We start from the raw sequence: 11,553 nt of genomic DNA, 5'->3' as shown, positions 1-11,553 counted from the left end.
GATTGAGGATTGGTGTTGAATGAACCCGCGGGATTGTGGTCGTCATCGAGGGTATGTTCTACTTCCTTGCCTTTTTCGACCTTTTCCACAGCTCGACCACTACGAGTGGATGGACCTGACATGATATAGGATATGGTATACGAAGTGGTGGTATGAGGTTATAGGTGGCTGAGGTTGTTGATGAAGTTGTTGATGAAGTTGTATAAGGGTATACGTATGTGTCGAAGGTAAAAGGTACTTGAAGTCTATACCAACCAACCACAAGTGTGGAAGATCAATATTTACTGTTACGACTCGTCCCCAACAAGGTCCGGCCTTGGAGACGAGATAGAAAGCCGTAGTTTAACTAAGCAATGAGATATATGTATGATATACCTCTTGACACTTGTCTGTTGGCGTATGGTATAGGGCGGAGGTATATTCGCTTGGGAAGATCAGGCAAGCTTATATACTAGTGGAGTAAGTTTATGTCGAAGGTGGTGCAAGGTAAGACGAGAGTGAGCACTGGGAGCTCGAGGACCTTTCGCAAAGTAACTTATGAAATATTGATCTTCGAGGGGAAGAAGATCAAGATCGAGGACAGAGCTCCCCTTTATATACTTCTACAGAAATCTATTTATATCCTTTGAGGTCCAGCTGGAGGTCCAGCTGGAGGTCCAGTTCTTTTCTCGGAGGTCCAACTGGAGGTCCAGCTGGAGGTCCAGTTCTTTTCTCGGAGGTCCAACTGGAGGTCCAGGACCTTTTTATCTGAATCGGATCTTGCCTTCCTATTACGTAACTCCCTCCTATGATATCTTATCTCTTCTTCTTTGTGCAGGCTCGTGACAGTCTCCTTCTATTACGTTTCTGCATTCAGCAAAACCTACGACACCTGCAGAGAAGCCTGCGCTCGGACGACCTTGTAGACCTATGGGAGAGGCTGGACACGATGCTATGGGAGGAGGTGAAAAGGATGAGGATGAGGCAGCGAGAGGATACAGTGGAAGAGGAGGCTCTCGGGAGATCGTTGACGAAGCTACCAGCGCGACTGGGCGGTCTAGGTCTACTTTCCTTCAAAGATGTAGCACCCCTTGCTTACCGCTCGGCAGCCGAGGCCTCCGACACTCTCCTCGATAACCTAGGTCTCCTTTCTTCGCCAGAGGAACCTCCAACTCCGGTCCCCCAACGAACTCGATGCGCAGAACTTTGGGAATCGCAACAGGAAGCCATCCTACGTAATCTCGGCGACACTGAACGCAAGCGACTCACCGAGAATGCCTCCAGACTCGGCCGAAGTTGGTTATCAGTTATCCCTTACCTTCAACCCCTGCGCCTTTCCAACGTCGAGATTGCCTCGGGTCTCCACGACCGCACCCTGGTCGGCTCCTCGATCCCTGTCTGTCGCTTCTGTGGGTCGGACTCACCTTTGGGTCACGACGAGCTTTGCCGCGCCCGCAACCCCTGGACCCAGCGCCGGCACAATGCCATCAACTGCGTCATCTATCAACACCTCAAACAAATCCAAGGTGCCACGGTTGAGATTGAGCCCCACATGCTGTCGGGACAAAGGAGAAACGACCTTCGGGTCAGAGGTTCCAGCGCTCTGGCCTTCACTGACTACGACCTGAAGGTTTACTCCCTCGGGGACTGAGACGCGAGAAGCACCGTCACACCCTGCGCCCCCAACGGCAAGCTGGCCGACTTCTGCTTGGACCGGTGCGTGAACTGGCTCGACAAGGTGGGTCAGGTCGTCTCGAAGAACGCTCCGAAAGTCACTGGTGGGGTCTTTAAACCGATCATCCTTTCCACTGGTGGCTTGATGAGCAGGAGCACAGCAGACGATTGGAAGGACTGGAGGGAGGCGATGCCGGTGGGGGGGTTCGAGAAGATGGAGAAAAGGATTGGTGTCGAGTTAGTAAAGGCGAGGGCTAGGACGCTGGTCTTGTGAGGAAGAGGAGGTTGGATTATTTTTTCTTTTCTTTAATAAGTTGTTTATTTAAGTAGTTTCTTTCATTCGGGTAACACACACGACAACCCAATAAATTAAACAACGAAAAATGCAACCTCTATAACCCATTCGATAGAGCTCTCTGGCTCGTGCTGTCGCTTTATACTTAGCTGATCGTCTTGGCATATTCACTACGTTGTTCTTAGGGTGGTAAACTGCTCTTGGAGCGCTGGATGTTGAAGAGGATAGGATTCAGAACGCAACAGACGCGATTATCATGTTGCAAAGACAGACGCGTCTCTGTCGAGGTCACTCGCGTCGCGAAGCAAATTCACTAATTCCTATGGGCCTGTTCTAGACTCTCTGTCGTCATTTCCTAAGCCTCCACCCTGAAATCAGGTCTCCCTTTGCTTCCCTAACAGAAATAAAAAATAACAATGAGCTGCATTTTGTCTACCCCTAATATGAATCATCCACAAAAGATTGTCGCCACACACGAGGTCGGATGAGTCGCCATAGGCCCATTTGCATGTCCTCCAAAGCGTTGGCGCATGGGTCTTGACCGCCGCTGCCATCTCGGCCCTATCTACACGGTTGAAAGCGTTCACTTTTGTCAGCCAAAGCGGAAGCCACTTTGGAGGAAATTCTCCGTTCAAAGTCAGCGCAATGCAATTTCAGAGTCTGCACTGAACGCTCGACCTCATCCCTTGGCAAGGGGAAGCTGGTGTTGTAAAAAACAGGTTTGATTTCAGTAAAATGGTCATTGTAAATCAGACCTGCTTCTCGCCATTCAGCATCCATCATGGATGACCGCCATCCATACTGTAGCCTCAATGCGGCAAAGCGGAAAAAAGCTGACGTAGACAACTTTTGCTTTTCGACATATGTGGCTATAGATGCGTCCAGACCTAACTGGTACGTGGCCGCTGATCTTGATAAAGGAGGAGGAGGAGGAGGAGGAGGATCGGCAGTGTCGGGGGGATGGTTTTGCAGACTACCGGTGACTGCTGCCTTACGTGGCTGACACCAATCTCTAAGCGTCAACCGATGCTGAGGTAGACTGGGTCCTGCCGGGCATGGTGCAGAGGAAGACGAGGAAGACTGTATGGCAACAGTCAGGTGTGAAAGGGGTGATATCGAGGGTGTATGTGTATTCGGCGTAATTTGAAACTGGAATGTTGCGCAATGGAAGACATGATGAGATGTCAGTAATTGATCCTTCTTGGATTGTGTCCTTTCTAGTTGACTTCGGCCACTTACTCTCTCGTGAAATAGCCATACTTGCCTCACAACCTTCCTTGATTTTTGAAGAATTGACTGCATTAACTTGTCTCATCATATCTTTATCAAGTGGCTGATCATTCTTGTTCTTTTGCCTGTTGCTTGTGTCAAAAAGAAAAATCCGAAGCCTAAGAGGGTAGTACACACCTTTTCATTTGGCTTTCCTCCATGACGCAGTATGGAGCCGAGCTTTTGCGAGGAGAGGGAGTTCTAAGATCTGGTGGGATCAATGACTGTAATAGATTGGAATCAGTAATGCAACAGTGTTGATAATAATCAATGACCTTACCTCTGGTTCAACCAAAACATCAGGGTCACCATTGAGAGACACGCCCAAGAAAAGGCAGTCCTCATCATTCCTTGATAGCTGACCTCCAATTCCATCCTTAACATCTTCTTCATCTACCGTGTTTTCCTCATGGATGGTCATTAAGCTTTTCTTTAAAAATTTGTATCTCTTCTCAGGGTCGCCATCAAACTCTCCTGGTGGCTGTCTGGGAACTAAACCAAAACGATGATGAGGTGCAACATCCAGAAGTAATGGTTGCGGCACCCCATATAAGGCCTCCTTTGACGCAAAAGGTGATTCATGACAAATACATGATGGGAACTAGCTAGGGCAGAACGGAACTGTCGTGATGGTGAATCAGCAGGTTGTGAGAGATTGTAAATGTCAACCTTCACATTGTACCGCAAGATACCGTCCGCTAGTAGATCCTGAATCGTTGTCAAGCTGGATGCCTTGCCTCGAACCAAATCTCCGAGACGCTTGTGCCAGTTCTCATTACCACTGGTGTGAGAGGGTAAATGAGGATGACGACGTTGCAGGCAGCCGCCCCTGACATGTTTGACCTGAATATCGAAAGTCGACCTGAATATCAGAGTGGCGATGGGTGTGGACATGAAATGGCTTCTCAAATCATCCATTCTAGTCAACTGCTCCGCAATTGGCCGATATTGAGCTGGGCTGCCTTTTTTATTTGCCCATGAAGACACGATCGCTTGGGCAAACCTGTAGAAAGCGCATGGCGGTGATCGGAATTGGCTGGCAAAGTCCGCATAATTCGTTCCTTGACATGATAGAAGTCTTGAACAACAGACACCTCGGGTAACGCCTCGTGAATGCGACGACGGAAGTCACAGCAACGGTCAACGACGACTTCGCCAAGCTCACTGAAATTTTGACCAAGCAGATGACATCTTTCAGCAAATTCGAGAAGTGGTCCTTGCATTTCTGCAGGAGAGTTATTTGGGAGAAATTCCTGGTTTCGTCACATGTTAGCGACACACTCTAGCTGTATTGTTACGTGGAAGTAGTAGGGTAGAACTCACCCAAAACACTAATTCTTTATCTTCATTCACTCCTGTAAGCAAGCCTCCAGCGAACGGGTTTACAACCTGCATCTTGCCATTGTTTGTACGCGAATATACTGAAGCTTTGTTTGCAACCTTCATGGTCGCGTCAACGGCGGCGATAAGACCTGTGTGAGGTAAGTTTGCATCAGAATAGTAAAAGATAGATCGAGCAAGAGAGTGAACGTACCTGACAAAGTACGGATGTACTGCGAGCTTTCATGCTTGCGCTGCCTCGCCACAAAGTCTTCATAGCATGCTCGTACAGTGTCAAAAGAAGGACTCGGGTTAATGGCGATTTCATTGTCGTTTCCGCTTGTTCCGGTCGAGGTGTTTCCGCTCAATTCGGTGATATTATCTTCGGAGACGCCAGTTCTTACAGCAGGTGGTCCATCATCCTTCTTGATCTCGGCTCGTTGGAGCATCATAGGGAAAGGTGTAGCCGATTGGTTGAAGAATGACATCCGAGTTCGCTCGCGAAGAGCTGCGGCATAGAACCGGGTTTCAAGTCGTCTGCTGTACAGTATATGTAGCTCTGCAGCATGTGTCAATTAATCAAATAGTTAATTCATAAAAAAGTAACACGAAAAATTTCAAACTGACGGTGTATATTTTCCACAAGCTGATTCACTGAGCTTTTGGGTCGTACCTCCGCAATGAGGTCGTAGAGCTCCCTCGTCACCGCAGTTTTGGCAAGGAAATGAGGTAAAAGACCTGTTCGATTGGTTACGCCTTTCAATAGCTCTGGCTGGTACAGATGGGCAGAAACTCACCTTGCTCCCACGGCATACATCCCTCCCAATAAGTATCTGCAGATGGCGAATAAACCCCATGCTCTGCGCAAATATATTGAAGGCTGACGACTTTGATGTTATGATCCACCCCATAAACGCTCCGAAAAGGTTTCCATCCCTTACGTTTGACCGTTGACTGGCAGCCGGCCTTTGGGCATTTGTCGAGAACCATTTCAGGATAAAAAAGAGGATGTACGACTAAAACAGGTTCTACGAGAAATGAAGAAGGATTGGCAGAGATGCTTTTGCCGCGGAACTGCAATTCCTCAAGAGAGGGAGGACTGAAGAGGGGACCATAGAAGGGAAACGACGATGGGGTACAGCCTGACTGAAAAGGAATGGAGCTGTCAGCGATCGTCGCCTGCGTGCACTAAGCACGGAACTCACCTGATCCTTCAGACGCTCAAGTACTGTCATATACTCTAGGACGCTGGCCACGAAGTCCATTTGTTGCAGAGTACCGTGACATTTATCCTTTATCCACCTGTTTCTCCTGTTTTCGATGCTGGCATCCGAGAGGTCTCCTCCTTTCCAATCTACAATCCAATTATTGGCGTTCTTTCTCTTTTGCGATTCGTCGTCTCTTTTCTCGCGACCCTTACAAGCCTCGCGGAGCTGAAGTCGAACCACTGATATATTGAATGATATGGATGACATGTTTCAAATTCAGAGTGTGACGAAGCGATTGTCGAGTAAATGAATGTATCGTGAAGAAGTGTAAAATAGATGAATGTCGAATAGAGGAAGAGATATAACGGTTATAATTAATTTTTAATTGCATCAACTTATATGCATCAACTTAATGAATTAATTATTGTTACCAAATGTTACGGCGGCCGCCGAATCTTACCAGATTTGGACCCTGAGAATCTGGTAAATCTGGTAAGGCGCTGGGGTCCGGATGTGAGTAGGGTGCTCTTTTTTGTGGCGATGGAATTTCCATCAGGCAATGTGATCGGATCCAAATCGAAAGTCACCATCATCATCATCATCAATAGAATAATAATAATTATATATGATGGGGCCAACCGAGAAAATGATGGACCGACTTCCATCCCGACCCGAATCCAGATCCGGAATCATGCCCAAGACTTCTCTTTTCCATCCCGACCCAAATCCAGATCCGGAATCATGCCCTGCCTTCTCTTTTCCATCCCGACCCTTCTCTTCTCCATCCCGACCCAAATCCTGATCCGGAATCATGCCCATGATTCTCTCCCCCAGCTGTTAGGAGTTAGCAGCGAGGAGAGCGGAGGTTGGATCATTTTTTTCTTTTCTTTAAAAGTTGTTTATTTAAGTAGTTTTTGTAATTCGGGTAACACACACGACAACCCAATAAATTAAACAACGAAAAATGCAACCTCTATAACCCTTAGATGCATAGCTATGGAATAATACCTGGCTCCAAGTATACTTGCCTCAGTCCGAAGGCCCAAAACCGCTTCCGTAACAGAACGACAGTTTCCCAAAACTTTTCTGTTCAACTCCCTTTTCTTTCCCGATCTCCAGCAGACTTCCTCAAATTGACACTAAGAGCTCTCGCTCTTCTCCACCTTGCAAACCTTCTAGTAGTCGTAACGCCGAATCTCTTGATGTATCCGAATGAGAATACGATGAAGAAAGCGACAGTGCAAGGGACGGCAACCTTCCAGAAGTAAGAGACAGGGCCTTCGATTTGATCGAAGCCTGTGAAGTTCATACCAAAATAGGAGGCCTACAATGATAACGCGAAAGATTCCGAATAGTAAATTTTCAGTGGTACGAGATGACGAAGAAAACGAGTTGGATAGAGGGGGGTGTTGTTTGGTAGCGAAGAGAGTACGTTAAAGAGGGACATGAGAGCAATGGTTAGTAATCGATAACGGAGCACAACACTGTAGGAATCGGTGCTTACAATGAAAGTCAAAGCTATGGACATAAGTCAATCAACAAAACTGACCATGTCTACCACACCAGTTTCTGTACTCACGCAAGAAAACAACAGTGACGATGCTCAATCTTTCCATTGAAGCATTCGTTTGGAAACTTAAGACATTCTTACCGATTGCGAATTTTGTCAGTGTTTTTGGCACAATTTATTTTGAGAGCACAAATAACAACAGGCAGACTCACAAAGACATAATCTGTCAAATGATCACACGTCGACACAAATTGCTCCAAACTTCCCACAATGATCTCCAAATGATCAATCACATCCTCAATATAGACTTTCGTCAATGGGGAGAAGAATCCCAAGCTAGCCGCCCCTACATCTACACCCAGATGCGGCGCTCCCAAAGCTGCGAGGTTCCTATGTGACTGGTGGAGGTTCATCATCGACAAGATCGAGGCTGCGTCGGCGTCTGACTGCTTTGCTCTGAGGGCAACACCGGGAACAGGAGTGTCGGAACGGGAGGCGGCACGGGAAATGGAGGATGTAGGTGGTGCAGTGGGTGCGATATTATGGGAAGGCATGAATGGCTGTGGTTGAGGCTGAGCAAAATGAGGGATTTCAGCCAATGGCATAGCTTGTGAGTGCTGGGAGCTTCCTGAATGAGGTGAGAAAGGGTTGTATCCCGCCCCCGCACCCATAGCTCCTCCTGTTCCAGATGCAATGCTGGAACTATGTCCTAATCCATCCTGTTCCCTCCCATGCCCGTTCCCATTCCCATTCCCCTCACCCCCGTAACCCCGACCCACCGCGCTGGCGGCAACTGAACGTTGAATATCTTGGTCACGGATGACGTAACACAAATGCAGAAGTGGTGTGAGAGCACGGCGAAGGCGTATTAGTTGGGAGGAGAGTACATGAAGGTGACGAACAGTTTCCATCTGTCCGGACAAGGTTAGCTCCAGTTATGATAAGCAATAGAATGAACATACCTCTGGGTCAACGAGGACTGAAGCCTCGAGCTTCAAGATCTCGTTCTCGAACCTTTGGGATACCTATTGCACGATAAGCATACTGCTTTTTCATCTTTGAAGGACGACTTACCTCGATGGCAAGATCAACAACTGGGAATACAATGTGAGCCTGCAGCCGCCATGTTGTTAAAAGCAACTTACCAGTATCTAGGATAGCCTGTGCCAGCATACTAACATCCCCTGATCTCCGTAACAGACTCTGCTCGTCCTCTAGTCTTGTATAAATAGGTGACAGAACCTCTTTTGTAGGTTTAGCATCCATCGAGATCAAAGTCCCTGCCTTAATGTAAGTTTACTATCTAACAATGGCGAAGAAGAAAGATACAGACCATCTCTCAACATGAAGATGCTCAGAATACTCCGGCGAATAGGAACCATATAATCTGCACTCAGTTCTTCAACAGTGAGCTTATGTGCTTGCTTCTCTGGAGTCTACTCCGTACATCAGCAAAATTCCCACACCGGATGTAGCCATTAGCTTACTCGGTGTATCCCTATCGTTCGCCTCGGAGAAATCATACTAGGCTCAAATGCCCCTTGAACACCCTCAGGCAACCTCGGCTTCTTGTGGTCCCCTTCAAACACCCCTCTCACTCGCTGCGAGAACCGCCTCTCCTTACCTAGATGTATCCCCCCTTGCCCCTTCCCGTAAGTTCCCTCAGCCATATCATCTGCTAACATGTCAAGCTCGTCTCCTTCAAAGATTTGACTGTGGTGGATAAGTAGTTGGAGATAGAGATGATCTTTGTAGAAGTCGAGTTTGGAGCGAGGAGAGTCCGGTGCTTCGAGAGAATCTTCCACGGCCAGGGGGTGTAGACTAAACTGAAACGTTAGCCACATCCAATAGGAGATATCAATAAAAGAGATCTATGACTTGCCCAAAATGTAAAACCAAAGTCTTTACAACCTCCCAATTCACACCATCAACATGTACTGCTCGTGTATTAGCTTACATATTAGCCGATCATCACATCTACCTACTCCATCTGACTCCGATAGGTTTATCATTTTCATCCAGCTGCCGCTTCCCATGCCCACTATCGAGCCACTCTTGCAGCTTTTCTCCAGGAAAGTCTGAACTTTGGTTCATACAATCTTGATCTGGATTTGAACAATAGTCGACGACCTACGGAATGCCCGTTAGTACTTATTCAAGCCCCTAATAAAAGCTCAATAGTTCACTCTGATACGTGTTTTTCCTTTCAGATGTCCATAGTTCTTCTGATCCCTCTTGCTTTTCACATCCACGCCAGGCTCGTCACCTGTCCCGACCGCTGTCGAAGTATTCAATAAGCGATATTGATCCGAATTCCGCCTCGAGCTACTATTTGACAAAGTTACACGTCGGTGTCGTATACCATTCCCTATGTCCGGTAAGTCGGTTGCTTTTGACCTTGGAGATCGATCGCGCTTAGTCCACCGATTGAGGGAGGTGGATGGTTGCGCTTCGACATCGATGTCTGTCTCTGATGGAAAAGACGCTGTCCTCGTTTCGCTTTTGATATTGCTGGGGGAAGTATCGGCTAAGGAACGAACTTGGAATACGGCTAGAATTATTTTAGCTACACATATCAACTCTAACATTAAGCCCCAAAGTACACACTTGAAGTACTCGACCTATTTGGACCGAGAGATGGACGTGGTTGTCCGATGCCGGTCATGTTCGTCTTCTTGCAGGAAGTCGAGAAAGGACGGATGAGAGAAGATGGCGAGTTCGGAAAGATTCGAATGTACAACAACAGCATATCTCGTCTTAAATCAAATGGGAAACTACAAATAGAACTAATAGTAGGAATAGGCAAATGACGTTGTGGAGCAGCAAATCTTGTTGCGTCATAGGTTTTTGTCATTTTGTAATCAAAGTTATCTATATATTCCTGCATGCGCAATTATTAGAACTTGCTCGCCTAATCCCCTTCAAACTTCCCGATTCAAGTCCTGGAGCACAACTATGGTTGTTCGTTTCATATTTTCATCGATTTCACTTACTTGGTACCAAGAGTGATAAAGAGTCAGTGAAATCGACGGCAACAATAGAAACAAAGGTTGCAAAAAGCGAACCTCCGGCTCGGGGCCGCGACAAAGGATTGACTTATATGACCTTCTTTTCCGCCCTCATATAAATAAGCCTTCAACACTTGCCCTATCATTAATCTTGCTTTCAAGCATATATTTGCAACTCACAACCTTCAATTCAACTAGTCATGTCGTCAACTATGACAATACGGCCTTCCATTCGCTCGCTATCGGGCCACTTACCTTCGTTGGGAAGTAGTAGTTCAGTCTCTTCGTCGGGGAGTTCTCCAAGACCCTCCTGGCTTAGCTCTGGGCACAAATCCTTCACCACCCTATCAGATCTTAGAGATCACCAATGTCAGCTCCCGCCTCTAGGTCACACAGGATATTCGACAACCGTCTTCAATTCTGCTGCCAGTAAATCTCCAACGACTCCCCCCCATGAGCCCCCAGCTCTCCAATTTTGCTACGGGCTCTAGCCCCTTTTTATCGGGCCTTCCACGACAACAGTAACAGTCCCCTCCTTGCTTTCCCTTCTCAGCCAATTCAGAATTGAGGCAACTGGCCGACCCGCTTTTTCTACCAAATCATCAGTCTCTGCAAGCGTAAGATTCCAAAACAACGTCGATACCCTCACAGATGTCAAACGACCAAATTACGATAACGACCTTCGTTCCACTCTGATTAACAACCTTCTCGGCCCGGACGGGATTAGTATGACCAACGAGGGAAGGGAATACAGATACGAACTTTGGAATGCGGCTTCTAAATGGGCTTCTCGAATAACATCGAGCACCGGTACCGGAAGGATTCGGTTTGTCAGAGAGAATAAAAGAATCGGTGTACGCAACCTGGATAAGGATGTCTTGACTGGAGCGACTTTTATGAACCTTCTGCAGAGGGAGAAGGATAAGGATTTTGAGGAAAGAAAGATATGCGCGAGAACTTCGGAAAAACGAGAAGTCGAGGTCAACGGAAGAAAGGAGTGCGAATCTAAGGGTAGGGGTTGGAAGCTGAGTAATGTTCGTACTCTCGTAAGATAGAAATTATATATAAGTAGGGTAGAACGTGGCCAAGGTGGCAGGCTTTTACGGAGCATTATGGACTCAAAATCATTTGCTGCCTCGAACGGGAAATGTTGCCCACCAGTAAGAAGCCTGATCTTGGTCTGCTTTTACACATTTATATTAAATTGTGAGGGCAATGCCCATCCGTTGATTGCTTTCATCCGTGTCTATTCATCTATCTTCTAGGGTCTCAGCATATTCTTCACCTTCG

General features: G+C 47.1%; 3 protein-coding genes across 3 annotated transcripts; 1 reads left to right on the top strand and 2 right to left on the bottom strand.

The window, feature by feature from the left end:
- Positions 1 to 928: 928 nt before the first annotated feature.
- On the top strand, positions 929 to 1,927 carry CNBL3110 (hypothetical protein; the record flags this gene model as incomplete). The annotated part of the gene is made up of 2 exons (XM_767352.1): positions 929 to 1,564; positions 1,727 to 1,927. 2 exons carry the CDS (start codon positions 929 to 931, stop codon positions 1,925 to 1,927), a joined length of 837 nt encoding a protein of 278 aa, XP_772445.1.
- Positions 1,928 to 3,709: 1,782 nt separating this feature from the next.
- CNBL3100 (hypothetical protein) lies at positions 3,710 to 6,012 on the bottom strand (the record flags this gene model as incomplete). Its single annotated transcript, XM_767351.1, has 7 exons — positions 3,710 to 4,278; positions 4,383 to 4,470; positions 4,541 to 4,689; positions 4,752 to 5,096; positions 5,165 to 5,275; positions 5,335 to 5,683; positions 5,743 to 6,012. 7 exons carry the CDS (start codon positions 6,010 to 6,012, stop codon positions 3,710 to 3,712), a joined length of 1,881 nt encoding a protein of 626 aa, XP_772444.1.
- Positions 6,013 to 6,835: 823 nt separating this feature from the next.
- Positions 6,836 to 10,109, bottom strand: CNBL3090 (hypothetical protein; the record flags this gene model as incomplete). The annotated part of the gene is made up of 14 exons (XM_767350.1): positions 6,836 to 7,069; positions 7,250 to 7,263; positions 7,325 to 7,391; positions 7,468 to 8,166; positions 8,218 to 8,280; positions 8,330 to 8,349; positions 8,401 to 8,535; positions 8,589 to 8,691; positions 8,743 to 9,081; positions 9,134 to 9,192; positions 9,241 to 9,385; positions 9,442 to 9,533; positions 9,618 to 9,806; positions 9,863 to 10,109. The coding sequence occupies 14 exons, from the start codon at positions 10,107 to 10,109 to the stop codon at positions 6,836 to 6,838; spliced, it is 2,406 nt and encodes an 801-aa protein (XP_772443.1).
- Positions 10,110 to 11,553: the final 1,444 nt, after the last annotated feature.

This window comes from Cryptococcus neoformans, chromosome 12 (assembly GCF_000149385.1).
Source record: "Cryptococcus neoformans var. neoformans B-3501A chromosome 12, whole genome shotgun sequence".
Lineage (NCBI taxonomy): Eukaryota > Fungi > Basidiomycota > Tremellomycetes > Tremellales > Cryptococcaceae > Cryptococcus > Cryptococcus deneoformans.
Note: the sequence above shows the minus strand (reverse complement) of the source record. Positions and strands in the feature narration are given on the sequence as shown.